At 49.5% G+C, this 21209-nt stretch overlaps 1 protein-coding gene across 14 annotated transcripts in view; it reads left to right on the forward strand.

Annotated features, from left to right (window-relative positions):
• The first annotated feature begins 298 nt into the window (after window positions 1–298).
• Window positions 299–21209, forward strand: part of FHOD3 (formin homology 2 domain containing 3) — a 546814-nt gene continuing 525903 nt past the window's right edge. For 12 of the 14 annotated variants that reach the window (XM_055080570.1, XM_055080571.1, XM_055080573.1 and 9 more), the window contains exon 1: window positions 1320–1609. In XM_055080570.1, coding sequence (XP_054936545.1) covers window positions 1445–1609 — 165 coding nt within the window. In that variant the 5' untranslated portion in view covers window positions 1320–1444. Of the gene's footprint in view, window positions 342–1306; window positions 1610–21209 lie in introns of those variants that run through there. The other 2 variants (XM_055080580.1, XM_055080572.1) reach the window with 2 other exon arrangements.

Genomic DNA, 21209 nt, shown 5'->3' on the forward strand with positions numbered 1-21209 from the left:
TGGTGTACTGGCCCGCCTAAAGGACTCATGCAGAGAGTTGATTAGCAAATGCAAGGAGAACTAGAAGTTCTGCTGGAATGAGCAGGTGTTATGGATCATTGTTATTTTAAGAACAGGCGTAAGCCTCACGAGTGACGGGGAGGTTCCATAGAGAGAGAAGGTTAAAGGTGCGGGTGAAGAGGCTAAGTATGGGACGAGTGTTTCTTGCCTTGAAGCCAGAAGAAAAGGAGAGAGACATGTTTTAGAGCCGCCTTGTGAAGACGCGGATGTGAGAGCGGTTGGGTATATTCCATAAGACCTACTTAAGATACAGGGAGAACCGCGACCTCGGCCACAGCCTGGTAATGGAGAAAACCGGGAGTTCTTATTGGAAACGAAGGGGGTCACCCTCGAGCAGCCAGGAGTCTCGAGGCTCAGGCAGGCCAAGGCGGGCAGGCTGCAAACGTTCCCTGCAAGTCCCTCGGTTGCCAGCGGGTCCCTAGCTCTCTGCCGGCTCCGTGCAATTCGGTGACCTCGCCGGAAGCGCCCCCCGCGGCCCCACTAGCTCCGTTTAGGGCTTTCGGAGACCTAACTGGCTAAGAGGCCGCAGTCATGCAGAGGGTCAACCAGGGCGTCAGGCCTGGCGCTGGGGTGTCGGAGCGGAGCCTCGCAGTTCCCCAGGCCTCCCGCCTGGCGCCCCCGGGCTTGTCTCTTAAGAACAGCTACCAGGGTTCGCCGGTTCACCCTCTTCCTTTATAGCTTCCTGCTCCCCAAGGGAAACGTCCCCCGGAACCCTCACCAGGGCTCCAGGTGCCTGCCACCACCCCGCTTGCTTGCCGGGGGCCGGCTTGCTCGCCTCCTGGAGCCCAGCTGGGGTTTTCCGAGTCCAGGCAGCGGGAGCCCGGCCGCCGCCGCCTTCATCTGGAAAGAGTTAAGCCCTCTCCCAGATGGATAAGAAGCCAGGGGACTGCTATGCCCCTGCCCCGCCCCGCCCCCACACCCCGGTTCCCCGAGCCCCGAGGGGTGCAGCTCGGCCGGGGCTCCCTCGGTCTCGGGGCGCACGTGCAGCCGGCGGCCCAGGCGGTGTCGCGCTGCTGGGGTCTGCCCGCCGGGGGTCGGGGGGTTCTCCGCTCCGCCGCCGCCGCCAGCGGACTTGGCGCAGGGCAGCGGATACTGCACGAGCCATTCTCCCTTTCCTGTTCCACGCGACGGGTCGCGTGGGTCGCGGCGGCAGCCGGGCCGGCACAAGGGGGACGCCGGAGGGGAGGAGCCGGAGAGCGAGAGGAAGGAGGGGGCCCGCCGGCCCCGCCCCCGCCCCGCCCCCCGCGGCCGGAGCCTGTGAGCCCGCGAGCCAGCGAGCCAGCGAGCTGCGGCCGCGGCCTCCACTGCTCGCGGTGACCCCGGCGTCCCGGTCCGCGGCCCCGCAGATCCCGGGGCCCGCGCCCCCCAGGGGCAGGGATGCATCATGGCCACGCTGGCTTGCCGGGTGCAGTTCTTGGACGATACGGACCCTTTCAACAGCACCAACTTCCCCGAGCCCAGCCGGCCGCCGCTGTTCACGTTCCGCGAGGACCTCGCGCTCGGTACCCAGCTGGCCGGGGTCCACCGGCTGCTGCGGGCGCCACACAAGGTACGGCCCGGCGTGGGCGGGCTGGGCCCCCGGGACGCAGCCCCTGCTGCGGGGCGCGCCGGGGTAGGGGCGCCGCGGGCAAGCTGGGCTGGGCGCAGCCGAGAGACAAGCGCCCAAGGGCAGACCTCCCCTCTCTCCGTTAGGCAGAGGGGTCCGGGCGCCCGCCGGCTGGCTCGGGATCTCCTAGGCCAGCGAGGAGGACAGCCCCGCGTTCCGGCCCGGAGCGGGGTGGGGGGGGCGGCGGACGGGGCCGAACAGGTGCGGCGCCGGCCAGAGGCGGGATGGAGAAGGTTCCCCGCGCCGCGCCTTTCGCTCGGCCGGGTGGGCGGGGTGGGGCTCGGACGCCGGCAGTCGGTCCCCGCACCCGGGCGGGCGCCGAGCGGCGCGCGGAAAGAACCCGGGCCCCGGGGGGCTCTGGTCCTTCTCAGGGGAGACCCGAGCGACGCGCGGGACAAAACCTCTCAGGCCTCTGGGGCCGCTGCGGGCGGCCGCGCGACCCTCGCGACAAAGCACGCTTCCCGGGGACACCTCTCCTTCCTCCCCTGCGGGGCACCGCGGAGGGCGCCGCCCGCGCGCTACGATAGTGTTCGGAACAGCCCCTTTTCCTTAGAAGAAGCAGGTGGCCTGGGGGACCTTGGAGGAGCAGTGGCTGTGGGAGGAGGGGCGGGGGCGCGGAGGGGCGGCGCGCGCACAGAGCCCCAAATGAGTGTCCCCTGGGAAGAATGGCTTCTCAGTCCACCCCATAGTTTTTTTTTTTTTTAACCCTTTTCAGGGCAGGCATCTTGCAAAGTGTGTGCTGCAAAGAGCTGGGCGTTGAAAGCCAAGCATTTAGTTACCCAGGAGAGCCCTTCCTCCCACTTAGTGATTGCACCTTGAAGAATTACTTCCCCAGTACATTTTTTTTTGGCTTAGGGTTCATATCAAAGCTTGTAGATGATTTATTCTTTGAGGATCAACACTGATAAATATTTGGAAGAGATAACCCTTGATGCCAAAAAGAACAAAATCGATTAAAAATTTTTTTAGACTTCTGTATGATGTTCACCTGCCTTGGAAGTAGAGAGGGAGGCTGATGTGGATACTGGTGAACATTGGCAGTGGTGTCTATTATATCACTGCTCCCCCCACCCTCCTCCCAAACGCCAGTTCTTAATGAGTAACCTGTCTTCAGGAATGAGGAATGGGGCAGTTCTATCTCCTTTTCTGTGTGCTGGTGCAGGATGGATACAGTCACTGCTCCTGGGAACCTCTCTAGCCATAAAAGGATGGATTGGGAGAATGATGTTTTTATTGTGGATTCAGCTTATCAGAATCACTTTTGTCAGTTATTTGATTCTTCTCAACCAGTGGATTCAGTTAAGAGTTTTCGAAGGGCTTCTTCAGCATCATGGTTATTTCATTCATTATGGTCTCTGATTACAGTGATCTTTTGTTGAAACCACAGAAGACTCATAATTGTGGCCCTGTGACCTTGAAGTGCTTTCCTTGGATTTCAAGCCCTGTGTACACCGGCTGACCTTTCAAGCTGGAAGCTGAAGTACATTTTTATGTTTCCATGGAATAGCCCCATAGCCTTGATCCAGTGTTCCTGGTCTCGTAGGAGATCCTGATGCTCCAGCATTACACCACCCCCTCCACTGCCCCCGACCCCCTAGAAGCCACAGCACAGCAGTTGCCCTGGCTCACAGGATTTTCTGAGATGGCCCTTGTAGAATAAATGGAACCCAAATATGTCCCACAGAGACCCTTGACTCCTTGTCCTGGGGGGGGCCCGGCCATGCTCAGTCTGAGTCTTTTGCCTGCAGACCCCTGCAGTATAGTCAGATGTTTGGCATTGTTTTTCACATCTAGAGCCGACTGAGCGGCTAGTTCTATTAGCCAGGGTTCTTTAAAGCAGAATTCAAGGCATTTATGTGCCTAGGTGCACATTTATATTGTAAAATGCTAGTTAATTTCCAGCAGGGAATCTGCTGGATTGGATGATGCATCTGTGATAGAAAGAGCTAATGAGTTTTGAGCACTTGGTACGTAGGTTTGTACTCTATTAGGGACGTCAGTGCAGGATCTCATTTAATATTACACGCGTCTGTGAAGTGCAGACTTTTACTATACCTATTTTACAGATGAGGAAACTGAGGCAGAGAGCAATTAAATAACCTAGTTTCTCTGTTAGGAGTGGGGAGCTGAGATTCAAACCCTGTCTGTGCAGCTTGAGACTCCACTGCTGTTCTGCTCCCTGGACCAGCTGTTTGGCTGCGGGCAGAAGCCGCATCTCCTCGGGCTTCCATTCGATTAACTTGGGGAGTTTCCTGAATCAGCTTCCTAGGCCAGGTACTTTTTGGCCTGGGGCAGGTGAATGTTACAAGCATGAGTAAGAGCCTTGAGACAGAATTCCAGCCTGGTAGAGTCCACAGTCAGAGATGGGAGCAAATAGTTACGAACCCTGCTGTGAATTAGCTAACAGTGAGGGAATGGGCAAGCCCCTGCCATGGATAAGGTTTCCATGTCCCATGGAGCCCAGCCTGGCAAGAGGAGGAGTTCCGGGGGCAGGGGGCGTTCTGGGTGGTGAGAGGGGAGAAGCGTGACTGTGAAACATGCAGACACTCTCAGCATCCTCAGCCATCCTGCCTGGGGGTGTAGACTTTTGCTTGAAGTAGATGGCACACACAGCAAAGCGTGCAGGGCCTAAGTGAGCGGCTGGATGAATTTTCACTAAGTGAACACACCTGTGTAACAAGCCCCCTCAAAGGCCCCTGCAGAGGGTCTTAATTTGTAAAGCTCCCCTAGGGATTCTCCTGTGCTGGGAACCTTTGAACTGGTTAACTTCTTAGGTCCTTTCCAGCCCAGACTTGAGTCTATGCATCTTTTCCTAACCTAATGAAATATGTATACATTTATCTCATGTTTGCTGACTCCATTTGAAGTTAGTTGTTCATTTAAACCATTGTCTTGGACGAAAACAACATGTGCTTATAATGCTTTATCTTTTTTTTCCCCAAGCTGCTAGACTGAAAAATAAAAAACCACCCCAGCTTTTTATAGTAGTTCTAAGAGGATAATTAAATAAATGATTAGTCTGATAACAAAAAGGTCAGAACAGGTACTGTATTCTCACTGAGGGAGATGTTTATTTTGGTGGTTATATGTTTTATCTGGACTATGTGAGGCCTTTTGTTTTCAAATGCTGCATAAACAGGTGTTTATTTCTGGTTCAGTGTCTTAAGAAGAAAAATAATTGTAATTACAGGACTTATAATTTAGAAAAAACTGTGCAGTAGAATTAATAGAATCCTAGACCTTTCAAAGCTTAGACGTCTTTGGATTGTTTGACACTAAAAGTGAAGGCCCTAAGGATTCTTGCTTCTTTTTGGTAGGCAAAACTGGAATTGTAGAATGTTAAGTGGTACCAAAAAAGTGGTAACCAGCTTGCGTGTCAAAACAGCAATTATGACCTAGTAATTTAATTCAGGGAATGTTTCCGTGGCTGCTGTGGACCAGAGAGTAGAGTAATAACAGCTCCCGGGTCCTGGCCACGTGCCCGAGCCAAGCACCGTCCCAGACACGCATCATCTTGCCAAGCCCCCAGCCACCCCTTGGGTCAGGCACTGATACTGTTGCATCTCATAGCAGAAGAGCCCAAAGCATAAAAAAGTTGGTGGGCCATGTGAGTGGGACATTCCAGAGTTGGCATTTGGCACCAGGTCTGAGCCCTTAATGACTCTACTACTTTTGTGTCTTGAGTTTCTTCCTTCCAGGCAGCCTGCCCACGTTTCAGAGTTCCATGCTCTCATTGGATTAGCCTTGACTGTGCCCGGTTCTTTCCTTTCTCACTACCTTTGTCTTTGTGATTCCCTTGCTGCCTCAGCTATCCCACCTGTCAAATAGCCAGTTGCTATGAGGATTAGAACCTTGGTTCTCTGAGTGTGGGCTGGGCATCACCTGGGCTCTTAGAAATGCACTTTCAGGCCTCCCCAGACCTGCCGAAACAGAATGTGCATTTCCCCGAGATGCCTTGGTGATTCCTGTACACACTGCAGTCTGAGCAGCATGGATTAGAGGTCATTTAGGTCAGACTCAGTACAGGGCTAGGAGGGTTCTCTCTGTCTCCCCTGTTCACAGATAATTTCCTTGAGGGTAAAGACCTGGGCTGTCCAGTTCTCTAGGGTTCTCCTGGAAGCTGAGCAGTGCTAAGATGGAGTGTGCACTAAGTTGATTGATGGGCGTTAGTTTTAGAACACAAATCCACTGGTATTATTGCTCTAATGAATTTCCACCTTAATCCTCTTAAGGGACACATCTGTTTGCTACATTACATTAAGATTTTTTAAAGATGAGATCATTAGTAAAGTTGGCAAGTGTGTTGTGTCACATAGCATCTTAGGACAAAACTGTTTAAGAATGTTGTATGAACAGCTAAGAGTGTCTCTGTGCAAGCTGAGTTGAATCCGACTGTACCGTAATTAGCTCAGCTGGTTGGAGCCGTGCTATTGAGATCAGGATCATGGGATTGAACCCTTTACGGGTCAGTTGGCTTTGCTTCATGCATGGCCACAGACCGCATCGGTAACGCAGCTAGACATCCAGCAGGTGCTGTCCTGGCTCCCGGCAAGGGTTTGGGTTGGGGTGGCCTGGTAGAAATCTTTGGGGGCAAAGGGCTAACATATAATGAGCTTGTGCTGGGCACTGTACTGTGGGCCTCGGCGTGTAACTTCACTGACCCTCACAAGAGTTCTAGCAGACAGACAATGGTATCCCCAGTTAACAGATGGGGAAACTGAGGCACAGGGAGGTTAGGCAGGTTATCTAAGGTCACACTGCTTTTAAGTGGAGGAGCTGGGATTTAAGGTCAAGTCTTTTTTTTACTCCAGAGCTTGTAGCCAACTGTGTCCCATTATTAGAAAACCAGCAGAGCACATGCTTTCTGTGCAGGGGGAGGGGTGGGGGGAGGGGGCTGACTGCATTGCCTTTGCACGCGGCTGCCTGTCACAGTTTGTGACTTAAATGGTTGTGCTCTGGTTGTCCTTCCAGTGTAGAAGCTCTGGGAGTCTGTGCCTCTTGTCCTCAGAGTCCAACCCGCTTCCCTCTGGAAAACAACAGGACTGCCTTTGCCCTCCTCTGGACTCTGAAATGTTAGTTTTTAGTGGTGGCAGATTTAAAACTGATTAACATGCTAAGGCCAACTCAGGAGCACCCCTCCCCCAGGCTCCTTTCCCCTCCATGGTTTATTTCTCTCTGAAGATGAAACTTTTGAACCTTGGAAACCTTTCTGTCCTCAGACAGAAAACAGTCACCACTACTGCAACCTCCACACTGTGTCACCTGCAGGTGATGCCCCTGTTGCCTGCGGCCAGCTCAGGAATGTCCCCGATTTAAACCTGGCTTTCTAATCCATGTAGCTGGTTCCGCGTCTGTGGGGCATTTTCAGTCTTGGGTTTGTCAGCATCTGGTCCTTTCCAGAGACAATCAGACTGCTTTTTGTTTTGTTTTGTTGTTTTAGCTATTTTATTGGGATGTGTTTCTGTGCCTTGTTCTGAACTAAGTAAGAAAGAATGGGGGAAATTAAGTTATAGTGAATGTTAAGCCTCACCATAGGGATGTAATCAGCAAAATACAGATTGGGGGAAATTATAGTTTTACCAACAAATACATTGTAAAGGAAAAAAAGATGGAGATGGAAGGAAACCTTAGATTAAAAGAGATTTAAGAGATATATCAACCAGTTGCAGTGTGTGGCTCTAACTGGACACTGATTCAAACAAACACATTGTAGGGAATTCCCTGGTGGTCCAGTGGTTAGGACTCTGCACTTTCACTGCCGAGGGGGTGGGTTCAATCCCCGGTCGGGGATCCCCGTAAGCTGTGAGGCCAAAAAAAAATTGTAAATAAATATTTGAGACCATTGGGGAAACCTGAATAGTGACTTTTTGATATTAAAAATTGTTGAAGTTAAATTAATAAAAAAATTGAAACAAAATTAATAAAGATATTTAACATTAAAATTATTAAAGTGTGATAACACTACTGTGTTATGTTTAAGGGAAAGTCTGTATCTTTCAGAGATACATACTGAAATATTTACAGATGAAGTTATATAATGTCTAGAATTTGCTTCAAAATAATCTTGAATGAGGGGCAAGTAAATAGGTGGGTGAGTGTATAGAGGGAACAAGATAGAATTTGAGTTAAAGCTGGATTATAGGTCTGTGGGGGAGTCATTATACTATTTTCTGTACTTTTGCACATGTTGAACTTTTTTTTTTTTTTTTTAATAAAAGAGCTAAAAAAATTAGGTTATGATGTTCCCTTTGCGATCAGCGTCCTTTCATTAAGTGTCACCGTGTGTCCTTCGTGTGTTTGCTGTGGCTGAGATGGCCAATCAGTAAATTTTTTGTAGTGCCTCCACTGATACCTTCCTTTCCACCCTGATAGGCGTGTTCTCCTTAGGATCTTTGAAAAACAAACGTAGGACATCAGTCTTTTAATGTTCAGAGTATCTTTCTCGGCTCAGTCAATTCCAAGGATGAACTCAGCAGTCATCAGTTACATAAACTGTTAGTTTAGTAAAGAGTGTTAGGGTGGAGATATTATACATGGAGCACATGCATCTAAATTTTTATCACTAAACTGAGAAGTTGCTAAGGCTATAATGAACGATATCGATATAAAAGTGCTCATTTCCCAGTGGCTCTTGGAGGCTGTGACATGCTTGCTTGGCCACCCCGGGGTCGTGCCCCATTCCTAGTGAGTCAGCTTGGCCTCCATCTTCAGTATGCCTCAAGAGAGTATCTCAGAATGCAGTGAATGCAGTGATGTTTTATTGCATATGAAAATGTAAGTTGATTATATACCTTGGCACTCAGCATCACGGGCAACTTTTGATTTCGATGGACAGATTAACCCATTTGTGCATTAGCTTTTGGGGAGGGGGACGATTTCAGCTCATTCAAAAAGTTAAGTTTACCACACATCAGCAAAATTATCTATACACCCAGAAGTCTGTCTATTTTTAGACCCACGTAAGTGACAAACAGAATCTGCACTGTATCTATATACAACTTGGAAGCGTACCTTCTCTTCCCCACTTAGATTTGGACCCTAGAAATTAAAAAGTTGGCCTCCAAGGGAAAATGTTTAGAACTTAATGTTAGGAAAAAAGAAATCTCAAAATTGTTGAAGATGTTGAGAAAAGGGAAAATGTTAAAGAACTTGCAATTCAATACAGACTAATACTCCTAGGTTTGGCAAGAATGACACAGAAAAATTAGGTTGTGGGTCACCTCATCAAATATTTTTAGCATTCTTGGAAAGAGGAAAACCCAGAAGAAGACTTTTTTGTTATTGATTAGGCTACTTGGACTCTTCATACACTGGTATTACAGCAGGGAATGAAATGCCAGGGTCTTAACCAGAGTGCACAGGACAAGCCAAAGATTATTGTGAAGTTCTCAGAATAGAAGGCAACTAACTGATGCATCTTCTGACTGGTTCATCAGATCCCTAGAGTGGCTTGGGGCTCATAGCAAATGCGGATGGGCAAACACTCCTGAGTGGCCAGATGCTGACGTGTTTAGAGCAGGCTGGAGACAGAGAAGTGGGTCCTCAGAGAGGACATGAGAAGGAGGTCCTTCTGGCTCCACCAGGGTCACACACAGCGCTGCAGCCATTCACCGGGTTGCCTAAAACTGACCACAAGTTTGACTAAAGAAGTTTATACCAATGACACTTTATACGACTTTAGGGGGAGTTTTGTTTTATCTGTGATTTGAGGTCACCTTCTCCAACCCGCCCCTGGTTATAGTTGATTAATCCAGAGCTGTTGGCAACATCCCTCACAACTCATGAAAGCATGAGTGAGCGGTGGTACTGGGGTGGAGACAGCTGGTTTAAGCAGTGCTTTCCCCCGCCCCCATATCTGTAGTTTTATTAAATGAAAACAAAATTTACTATTAATTGTGCTACAGCCTGGGAACCTAGCTTTTAACCCTTATGACCATTGTGAGGGCACTTCCGTCTGGTCCTCTGATTTCATCATGGAGGCTGCAGGCAGCTGGGGGGTGCAGGTGCCGGACCCCTGGGGAAGCAGCCGACTGAAGACTGGGTATTGAGTCACTCGGAGCACAGTCTCCACTGCCTCCCCGACTTCCGTTGCATCCACAGCCTCGAGGGTGTGTTTCTGGCCTTCCTGCTCCCCTATCTAGCAGTGTGTTCTTGGGCTAACACCCCTCTCACTGTCTCACTGTAGTTTACAGCAAGTCTTGATGGGGTGGGGTGAAGGTTCCCTCCTTGCCTTGGAACATGGCCATTAATAGAAAAAAAGTAAAAGGTTAGAGATAGGGTCCATTCATTGGGTTTTAATGTGAGGGAACAGCCCAGGAATCAGGCCTGTGTGATTGGCTAAAGAGGAAAGAGAGAGCATGTCACTCCTCTGCTCTAAAACCTCCCTCAGGCCCCCTGCCATTCAGGGTTACTCCGAAGCCCTTGAGTGGCTGGCCTGCTGCTCCATGAGGGTTGGTTGCTTGGTTTGTTTTACGGTCTGTTTGGTTTACTGGTGTAGCCCTGGAACAGTGCTTGGTACATCATGCGTATACAGTAAAGAGGTGTTGAATGAGTGAATTATCATACACTTTAGAGTTGGAGGGAAAAAAGAGCGGTCTCCTTATCCCAGCTGTCTCCATGCAGAAGTCCCTTCTGTAAAGCCTCTGGTCAAACACATTCTAGCTGCTTCTTCATGTATGATAGAGAGCAGTTGGTCCCCTCCTTTCAAGCATGGCGTTTCTCCATTTTTGAACTTTGTTTGCTAGACTTTATTCTTTATTTGTCCCTGATTTTCACCTGGAAAGGTGAATCCTCATATCCCCACAGATGGGGATGGAAGTGGGTCTGGACCGTCAACTGGCTGACTGAGCCCAAGAGGACGGAAATAGGATGGATAAGGCAGAAGAACCATGACCTCAGGGTTTGGTAAGTAGAGTGACCTGTGACCTGGGACCTGCAGATAGTGCCTGGAGGGAGTTGTAGGAAGTTTGTATACTTTTCCCTGTGGTGGCAGAAGTAAAAAGCTGCTTTCTTTTCATGTTAAAGCTGAATCATCTGGATTGTTTTTATTACTCACATCAGTGTATGTATCTTGATATGTATATGGTCTGGTACCCTAAGGCATCTTCACACTTGCAGTTCCATTTTACTGTGAACTTAAACTGTTCCTGTGGAATCAGGGAGACATTGCTGGGGAGAGATCAGGGCTAACAAAGTTAGGTTCAATGAGAGAAAGGCCAGGAAGCAAGGAGTCTACCTTTATAAAACAAACAAAGCATCTGTTCCCATCACAGAATGAGCATGTGTATAAATTTTGAGACTACAGAAAAGCACACTAAAGAAATAGAAATCATTTCCTTATTACCCAGAGGGAACCACTCTTAACACTTTTGCGTCTTACCAGAATGAAAATATATAATGTTTTTAAACATTTATAAAGTTTTAAATGTTTGATAAAAATATAAATATCTGAATACTTTCCCAAGTCATTAAATATTCTTGGAGTGTATCATCTTTAATGACAGCATGATATTCCAGCCTGTGCTTGTACCATGGCCCAGATGTAAGCATTGCTCCCTTGCTCTGTGAGGGAAAGGGCTCTGTCTTCTTCAATGTTTATTTCTCCTGTGCTCGGTCCTTTTTTTTTTTTTTTTTAACATCTTTATTGGAGTATAATTGCTTTACAATGGTGTGTTAGTTTCTGCTTTATAACTAAGTGAATCAGTTATACATATACATATATCGCCATGTCTCTTTCCTCTTGCGTCTCCCTCCCTCCCACCCTTCCTATCTGTGGTTGGTCCTTAATAAATCTTCATTAAATGAATGTATGAATGAATGAACCATTGGATGTTTAGTCAGTTGCCAGTAAAAAAAAATTCAGATAATGCTGTTTTATATATATACTTGCAGAAAAAATAATCTTTATGCTTTGATTGCTTCCTTAAGATGAATTCCTAGATGTTTAGTTGCTGAGTAGAAGGGTAAAGAATTCATCTTAGATGGGAGCAGTTTCCCCCACTTTTTTTTTTTTTTTGCGGTACGCGGGCCTCTCACTGTTGTGGCCTCTCCCGTTGCGGAGCACAGGCTCCGGACGCACAGGCTCAGCGGCCACGGCTCACGGGCCCAGCTGCTCTGCAGCATGTGGGATCTTCCCGGACCGGGGCACGAACCCGTGTCCCCTGCATCGGCAGGTGGATTCTCAACCACTGCGCCACCAGGGAAGCCCCAGTTTCCCCCATGTTAAGCATTGGCGATGGTTGGGAAGATGGTCCCTAAGTCCGTATAGGGCTGTTGAAGACCTGGGTCAGGATGGGAAGCCCAGCTGCAGTCCGACCTCCTTCTTGCAGGTGCCGCTGGTGTCACAGCAGAGAGTGACATTTGAATTCTGGGAAGATAACCCGGTGGTACTCAGAGAAGATTGTTAAAACCTTGAATAAATTATGTGTATGTATCCCATTGCCTCTCCCTGTTTTGAGGGACAAGATCATGACTGTACTTTAATAGTCAACCCTAAAGTTAGATCGATTACATTTCATGAATGCGCATATTCAATATTCAATGTTCAGTATAACAATATTATATTAGTAAGACAAAGATACATCTCATTAGTTGTTAATGCTTTGAGAAAACAGAGGCACTCATATCCTGTGGGTAGTGTAGTCAATGACTCCGCCTCTTTCTAGAGACTTGGCAATATACACAAATCATAAAAATGATTGTTTTTGACCCAGGGACCCTACTTACAGGAATTATTCGAAGAGACATATAAAAATGATGAAAGTACTATAGGTATACAGATATTTGAGGATCATTTTAATAATGAAAAGCTGAAAAATGTCCAACAACAAGGGAGATATTAAGTCATTATGTTTTATTACGGATAGAGTATTTGGTAGCTATTAAAATAACTCATACCTTAGTCAGCTCAGGCTGCCATAACAAAATACCATAGACTGGGGGAGCTTCAATGACAGACGTTTATTTCTCACAGTCCTGGAGGCTGGGATGTCCAAGGGTAAGGCGCTGGCAGATTTGGTTCTTGGTGAAGCCCTTCTTTCTGGCTTGCAGATGACCACCTCCTTGCTGTGACCTCACATGGCAGAGAGGAAGCTCTGGTGTCTCTTACTTTTCTTATAAGGGGACTAATCCCGTCATGGAGGTCCTACCCTCATGACATCATTTAAACCTAGTTACCGCTCAAAGGCCCCACCTCCTAGTACCATCATATTGAGGGGTAGGGCCTCAACGTATGAATTTTGGGGAGACACATTCAATTCATAACACCCTCCATGAGTCGTGAAATTGTACATGTGGACATGTAGGTAAGAAATGTTAAAGATGGGACCAGTAACTTCTTTCTCCCAGACCTGCTCACCATGCCCCTTCTGCATCTCATTCGTTGGAAACACCATGAGAACGGCTTGTCAGCCTTGGTTCCTGTGCACCCATCCAGTCCCCACCCTTCCATTGCCGAGTCATCCGGACTCTCATTTGGACTCCCGGCTCCGGATAAAAGTGATCCATCCCCCAACCTACTTTCCCTACCTCCTCCTCCTTTACTCTGGTGCTTCCCCATTATTGACAGGGTAAAAATCACAACTCGTCATAAGGACACCCAGGGCTCTCTGGGACCTGGCCTCTTGTCTGCCACTCCCACATTGCCCCGACTGTCCTTCCCCCCACCCCGCCCCTCCCGAGCCCTGGCTGTGCTAAAATGCTTGCAGTTTCACTAAGAGGCTGCCCTGGATGGTAGTTTAAGGTCTTACCTCTCCCTGGACTGCCCCTCCATCCTCCAGCCTGGGGTGAGACCATGTCTGAGGCTCACCTCTGCTGGGCTTTGCCAGCCCTCCCCCTTGATCTTTGCAGGCTGTGCTCCTGGTCCCCTCCCACTTGTGACACTCTGGTTCTTATTTCATCCCATGTCACCATCTTCCCACCAGCTGTAAACCCTCAGTAACAGGAAGTGCATTTCAACTCACCGTTCAGTTCAGAGTTCCTAGAACAGTGCCTGATACACAATAAGCCCTAATAAATAGTTTTTGACTATCTGAAAGAAGGTTAAGTGAAAAAAGTGCAGTATATATATTTATATACATGATGATCGCAACACTACCAAAGGTAAAATCGATAGCTAGTGGGAAGCAGCCGCATAGCACAGGGAGATCAGCTCGGTGCTTTGTGACCGCCTAGGGGGGTGGGATAGGGAGGGTGGGAGGGAGGGAGACGCAAGAGGGAGGAGATATGGGGATATATGTATATGTACAGCTGATTCACTTTGTTACACAGCAGAAACTAACACAGCATTGTAAAGCAATTATACTCCAATAAAGATGTTAAAAAAAAAGAATAGATATCCTCAAACCTTTGTCAGATTCCTAATCCATAAACATGATTTGCATGTTATAATTTCCCTCATAAACTGCGGGTGAGTGAGGCATAACCAGCTCTTCAGAGTCTCAAATCCTTGTATTCTGGCCTCTTCCACGCTAGGCCCAGGCTAGGTCCTCGAACAGGAATCCTCAGGTTGGCAGAAGAAGGCCCGCTGTCTGTCAGGGTCATTTCCTGTTGCATTTGGAGGGGCAGGCACGAGCCTGGGGCCCTCCTGAGTGGGGGCCGTGAGGTCTGCTCCATGGGGTCAGGCTTGAGGGCTGCAGTGCAAGATGGGGAAGCGCTGCTTCCTCCCACTTTCCTGGTTGTTCCTGAGCCTTCCGCAGGCCTCCTTTACTGTTCCTGTCCAGGCTGAGCGTGGCAGTGACATGGTGAAGAGAGTTATGAGCTTGTGCGGGGGGGGCAGAGGTGGCCACAGCAGCCATGAGCAGTGGGAAATTCTGAGCAGGGGGTGGATCTGGGAGACTGGAGTGGTGCCCGCAGAGTCCAACCGTCCTTCTCTCCACTGGGGAGATTCAGCCCTTTGCCAGCCTTGGAGGCTCTGGGGAGATTTTATTTCAGGTGATGGCACTCACCTAAGAGGGATCTGTTACCCCTTTGCTGTATCAGATCCTAGCTGCAGGCCACCGGAGTGCTCGGGCTGGCTCCTGATCACAGCTTCCATAAATCACCAGCCCTCTGGCTTCTGCAGGACTTGGTGGGTCCCGAGTGGCTAGTGTCTGAATGACCAGTGCCCGGAGGTGAAAGAGGCTGTCCAGTCTTCCTGGGGTCCTCCATTCAAGTTCAACAGTACCATGTGTCTGTCTGGGGGCAGGGAAAAGAGAGCTGTTGGGCATCCTGTCCAGAACAATAGTCAAAGATATGAGTGGTTTTTTGTTCCCAGAACTGGGCGCATTTTTGTGGACGGTGATTCATCACCGAATACGCCAGGAACAGAACCCCGGCGTGTCTGTGCAGTTCACAAGGCACTGGGACATAGGTTCGCCTGGCTGATCCTCACACAACCCTGCAGGAGAGGGAGACGGGGCATTTAGGCCCTGTCGCCAAGTTCGGAAAACGAAAATTATGTTGCTTTCAGGACTGACGCACAAAGGTGGCAGGGCTAGAACTCAGGTACACGTCTTCTGACCTCAGGCCCAACAGTCTCCCACAAGGACTCCCTGCCTCAGTCTGTCAGAGGTAAGTGTGAGGAACATATGTTGGCGCCCAGGGAAGTTTGTATTGATAGATGAGCACAATCAGGGAAATTTCAGCTGAGTTCATAGACATCACATGTAACCACCTGGTGATTATTTTTTACAAGGGAGCAGGCTTGGCTAAATGGGAAGCTTTATTTCTGTCAATGCCACTGATCCCAGGACATGATAATTAACTCTTTTATTGTCACGATTGGTTGGGGAAATAAGTCTGAAACATAACAAAAAGTGAAGTAACCTCTGAAGGCAGCATATGACTCACGTCTAAGTGCGATGTAAGCAGCCTGGGCTATAGAAATGTCAGAAGTGGAAGAAATCCATGTGGACTGCACAGTCCAGAAAGCCTCCTGGAGAGAGAGTGGGTGGGGTGTGAGTGGTTGAAAGGAAAGGGGAAGGGTGTTCCATGCAGGTGAGAAGCAGATGGGATGGGTGGTGTTTGGATCAGGTACGGACGGCTCTGGGCGAGTGAGAGCGGCTGGCCGGAAGGTGGTGACCTACGGCTGTGGGCCACGGGGCTGGGCTGGTACAAAGAGTGAGCACAAAACTGTTTCAGAAGTTACTTCCATTCCACGTAGTGGAAACAAAGGAGAAGGAAGGGGAGAGGAGATAAGTAAAAAATTTGGGAAGAAAGTGATTACAGAGAAAAATCGAGGGAAGGAAAACCAGGGAAAAGAAGAGAGGAGAGGGATGGACAGGCAGTAACTGCAAAGCCATCTATGACCAATGACGGGAGGAGGAAGAGCATCAGAAACAAGCCGCCCAGGAGGGGCCTGGCCTGGGCGCAGCGGGCAGGCTGTCCCGAAGCCCAGGGCCCCGGTTGCTGTTGATTCCTGGTGGGCTGAGGTGTTAGCCAATGAGGGTTTAAGATGTGACCCTTTCTCCCTCCTTCCTCTCTTTCATGGGGTGTCTGCTCAGGGTCAGACTCTGTGAGGGCCAACACAGGAGCCAAAATGAGTGAAACCAAGGGTGGGTCAAATGGGGTGGGCCCCAGCTCCGGCCCAGCCCGCACGCTCCGCACGCCCTCTCCTCAAATCTTTGAACACAGCGTCTCTCTTATGGGGCTGTCGTGGACAAAACCAAAAAAGGATCCTACTCTTGCATGTTGGCACCACTTGGCTTTCGTGGCCTCCAGTCCCGCCGTCCGGTGGGGCACCGGCAGGCCGTGCTCCTGTTTCCCTGGACTCCCTCTCCCTGCCTTCCCCGCCGCTGCAGAGACAAAGCAGAACCTTCAGACGCAGCTCCTGCCCCCACCTGCCTGTCTATCTGCCCCCATGTGCCCGCCCTCCTTCCTAACAGGGGAGCTCTGTCCCCTCTCCTGGCCCGGCCAGGCCCCTTTCCGCTGGACCTTCAACCACTGCTTCCCTCTGGGATCCCTCGTTTAGCCTTCAGATAGGCTAATGCCTCCTTTATCCAGAAATCCCCTCCTCCCTGCATCTATCTTTCTTCTACGTTCACCCCTCTGCGCAACCCGAGTCTTAGACCTTGTCTGAGCCCTGCTCTCTGCCTCACTTTCCCTCCTGCTCCAGCCGGCACCCTCCCTCCCAGCACAGCGATACTGCTCTTGCTGAGGCACTTGTCATTCATGGCGTGGACACTTTCCAGTCTTTATCTTATTTAATCTCTTAGCAACACTTGCCGTTTCTGGTTTCTGGTCCTCTCCTCCAAGGAATGCTCGCTGTTCTAAGTTTGATGGTGAGAGATCCACCTTCCCTCTGTTCCTCAAGCTTTCTGCTCCCTCCTGCTCTTTGCATGTTGGCTCTGTTCCAGGACCAGGCCTTCTCCTTGCAGTCGAGCTCCTTTCCTGGGCGGCTTCCAGGGCTTTCTGACGACCCCCTGGTTGGCATCGGGGCCCAGCGCTCTCTCTAGTCCTGAGGCCAGCTATCCAGCTGCGCCCTGGACAGCTCTTCTTGGGGGTCCCGCAGATGTTGAAGGCGCACCGTGTCTAGATGGAAGGCGTCGTGTTATTTCCCACAGACCCGTCCTGCCTCAGTGTGGAACATCACCGTCCAGCCAGCTGCCCAAACCAAGAATCACCCCCTGGCTTTGACCCCATCTCTCAGCCCTCACAGTCTGGTGATTCTGGCACTTCTCTCCCCATTCCATAGATAGTCCTTAGCATATAGAAAGTGCTTGGTAAATGATGAAATGAATGAAAAATAGACAAGATAGTATATGAGAAAGTGTCTGTCGCATGGCAGTTGCTCAAAAAATGTGCCTATATTAGTTATCCATGGCTGTGAACAAGTCACTCTAAAGCATAGTTGCTCAAAACATTTTTATTATCACTCGCAGTTTCCTTGGGCCAGGAATTTGGGAGCAGCTCTGAGCAGTTCTGGCTCAGAGTCTCTCTTGAATTTGCAGCCAGATGATGGACTCAGAGGCTCTTCAGTCACAAGTCTGGCGTCCGGGCTGGGAAGTTGCAAATAACTGGGAGCTCCTCGGGCATCTCTCTTTATGTCTCTGTGGTCTCTACATCAGCACTCTCTAGCATGGTGGCTTCCGAGTAGCTAGACTTCTTATGTGGCTGCTCAGGGCTCCAAAGAGTGAGGGCCAGGGCCGGGGGATGTCGTATCACTTTTTTAAACCATCGCTCTCCTTGTATTGTACTCCTTAGAAGGGTGTCTCCAAGCCTGGCCTACATTCAAGGGCAGGGGAATTAGACACCATTGTTTCCTGGGAAAAGTGTCAAAGAATTTGTGAACTTTTAAAAAAGAAATCTAGGGACTTCCCTGGTGGTCCAGTGGTTAAGACTCCGTGCAGCAGGTGCGGGTTTGATCCCTGGTCAGGGAACTAAGGTCCCACATGCCACGCGGTACAGACCAAAAAAAAAGTTAATAAAAAATAAATCTATATACAGTAAAATTCACTTTTTTTTTTTGGTGTTCAGTCCTTTGAGTTTTAACATATGTTTAGGCTTTTAAAGAATTGAAGTATAATTGACTTATTATAATAGTTTCAGGAGTACAATATTGTGATTTGATATTTTTGTAGATTATGTACCATTACATGCCTAGATTCTTGTAACTACCACAGGTTACAGAACAATTCCAGCAACGTGGAGAATTCTCTAGGGCTTCCCCTTTGTAGTTAGTCATCCCTTCACCCCAATCCCTGGCAACCACGAATCTGTTCTCTCTCCCTATAGCTTTGCTTTTTCCCAGAATGCCATCCATATAAATAGAATTATTTAGTATGTAACCTTTAGAGACTTGCTTCTTTCACTCTGCGTAATGCCCCTGAGATCCATCTAAGGGTGCATCCATGGTTCATTCCTTTTTAATGCGGAGTGGTATTCCATTGTATGGATGTACGATTTTGTTTATCCATTCACTTGTTGAAGGGTATTTGTGTTTCCAGTTTTCAGTGCTTACCTATAAAGCGGCTACAGACGTTTGATCTGGAGGCTGATCTCTTTGCTACTACGCCATACCACCTTTCCTGCTCTACACATTTGTGTAGAGATTTCATGGAACATAAGTTTTCATTTTGCTAGAATAACTTCCTAGAAGTGGGAAGGCTTTTTGGCAGAGGATTACCTGCCCCTCTCCTTAGCAGCACTGTCAGGAGGTTTTTACTTATTAGGCAAATTACCCTTTGTCAGAAGAATTTGTTGTTTGAGTCTTTGGACTTCAGAGTATAATTACTTTTGAAAACACTGCCCACAGAAAGGACCATTCATTTAGAAGTCTTTGTTTGTAGTTATTTGACTGTTGTTTATTCTCGAGCCTTCGAGGCTCTGTTGTGGAGGAAGCCCCGTGTCCCCCCTCAGCCTCATCGCCCTGATGTCACCCAGCACTTGCTCCATACTCTCATCCGGCAGCTTTACAAAGGGACGATGACCCCATAGAGCACAAATCACCAGAAATTCTACCAGTTGGCAAAATACCATAAATAAACGAAGAGCAGCCTTGGAGAATGTTAGCATATGAAAACTGCACTTGGATGGTGGAGCACAGAGATGAAGTAAGCAGAAATCGGGGGGCGTAGAGGGCTAAGGATGTGGTTCTCTTCCTCTGCCAAGTCAGAGACCAGATCTGAAGTGAGGGAGGCAGCAGGAACAATGGGAGGGGTGACATATTTAAGTTCTGAGGCTATAATATAAAAAGTCCAGTTCCTGAATAACTGTGACCTCTTTACCAAGGGAAAGCTCCACGTCCAGGTTGCCAGGGCCTCAAGGTGGCCCTCAGTGGAGGACCCCATCCTTCATCTGGGCTTCCTACTCATCCCATTTGTGCTTGGCTGGATGAAACTCCCTGCCTAGGGGCCTGCCTGAAATACACACACAGAGCCCCCCTTTCAGCTCCCTTTCCGTTCTGCAGGGTTACCTGGGAATACCTACTTTCCTGAGGGTATTAGAGTACGTAATTTAGGTCAAGGACCTAAAGAGGGGAGTTCTGTGCAATTCTCCAAGTACCTTTAGAAACTGAAGATGTCACCATGTGCATCCTTTGAGAAAAGGAAGTTCAATATGAAATCGTGCCTGACCTGCGCGGGAGCCCTTCACTCACCCTGCGCAGATGTGAGTTGTCCTTTGTCAGGTTCTCCGTGGTGCACTTGGAAATCAAAGAAGAGTAAAGCATGGGCCATGTTGCCAAGAACTCATAGGCCATGATGGTGACAAGCTGGCCTGATATCCTAACCATAGGTATCACTTTATTCTTTATTCCTATGGAAAATGCGTTCAGAGCTCCAGACAGCCAAGCCATAGTGGACTTGTGAAGGCCACCCTGGTGTAAGTTGGGGACTGTACTTATGCAGGCAATTGTGATTGGCCTTTATTTAGGTGAGTTTCATTTGCCCTTTGGTTGTGCCAGGATGCTTGGGACAGTGCCTCTTAGCTGCGTCCCTGAGAAGTCAGCGCCCCCCCCCTCCCCCTCCTTCCCGGGCTTTTCCTGGTCTCAGTTTCATTTGCCCTTTGGTTGTGCCAGGATGTTTGGGACAGTGCCTCTTAGCTGCGTCCCTGAGAAGTCAGCGCCCCCCCTCTCTCCCCCTCCTTCCCGGGCTTTTCCTGGTCTCTTCCCACTTCCTTGGATACTCAAGAGCTTTGTATTCCAGATTCCGCCTCTCATGACCCAAGTCTTTCCCCTCTAACGCATCTTCCTAACCCCGAGCCTCTTGGTTCCCTCATTCACCCAGCGTGCAGAAACTTTCACCAGGTTCCCTTACCGATGAAAGTGGGGGGGCTTCTTCGGAGGGGATGTAGGGCTTAAGGTGGACCCGGGGGCCTCTGGCACATCCCGAGATTCTGAACTTTGCTTGTAACAGTAGAGTTTGTGAACAGCCTTTCGGTTAGAGGCCCGGCCTCAAGGCAGCAGTGCGGAGGTGGGGCCCTGAGATGAAAACCCAAAACCTGCGGGTACTCACACGTGCACCTCATTAGTCCGTGCCCTGCGCCTGCCGGTGGGGAGGCCCCCCTGCTCTGCGCTCTCCCTGCGAACCCCAGCAGTGCTCAGCCAGGCCAAGTCCTGTCACTTCTGTCAGCACCGTGATATTTTGGAAGCATGATTTTGGTGTCCTGATTGGGTATGTGTGTCCCCTGTCTTCTCCTTGGTGAGCTGCCCCCAGCGGCTGTGACCTGCCAGGCCAGGAAGTGGTAGCTCCCTGCCTGCCGTGGCTGTACATGCCGGATGCTGGTGAGACAGGAGTGAGATGAGAGCTAATCCCCTGGGCCGAGGAGCGGGAAGGGAGGGGAGGTTCTTTGTGTCTCGGGCTCTGGGGTCTGTAAGCTTCTTTTCTCCCCTAACCCTTTCTTGGAGAGCCGTTGCTTTCATGTCACCAAAGCTCCTCGGCCTGCCCGGTCCCTGAAGCAGAACATGCCAGCTCCATTAAATCAATGTACCCAATTCTGCGAAGTCTAAACAGTTTAAATTTCATTATTCTGGGCAGTGTTTTTCTGGTGACTAGAGTTCGCCAAAGCAGGGGGAATCGGCGAGGGTCGAGGAGAGGTTTTGCCCACCGTACACCCAGGACCCTGCTCT

The sequence above is a fragment of the Physeter macrocephalus genome, chromosome 19 (assembly GCF_002837175.3).
Source record: "Physeter macrocephalus isolate SW-GA chromosome 19, ASM283717v5, whole genome shotgun sequence".
Classification (NCBI taxonomy): domain Eukaryota; kingdom Metazoa; phylum Chordata; class Mammalia; order Artiodactyla; family Physeteridae; genus Physeter; species Physeter macrocephalus.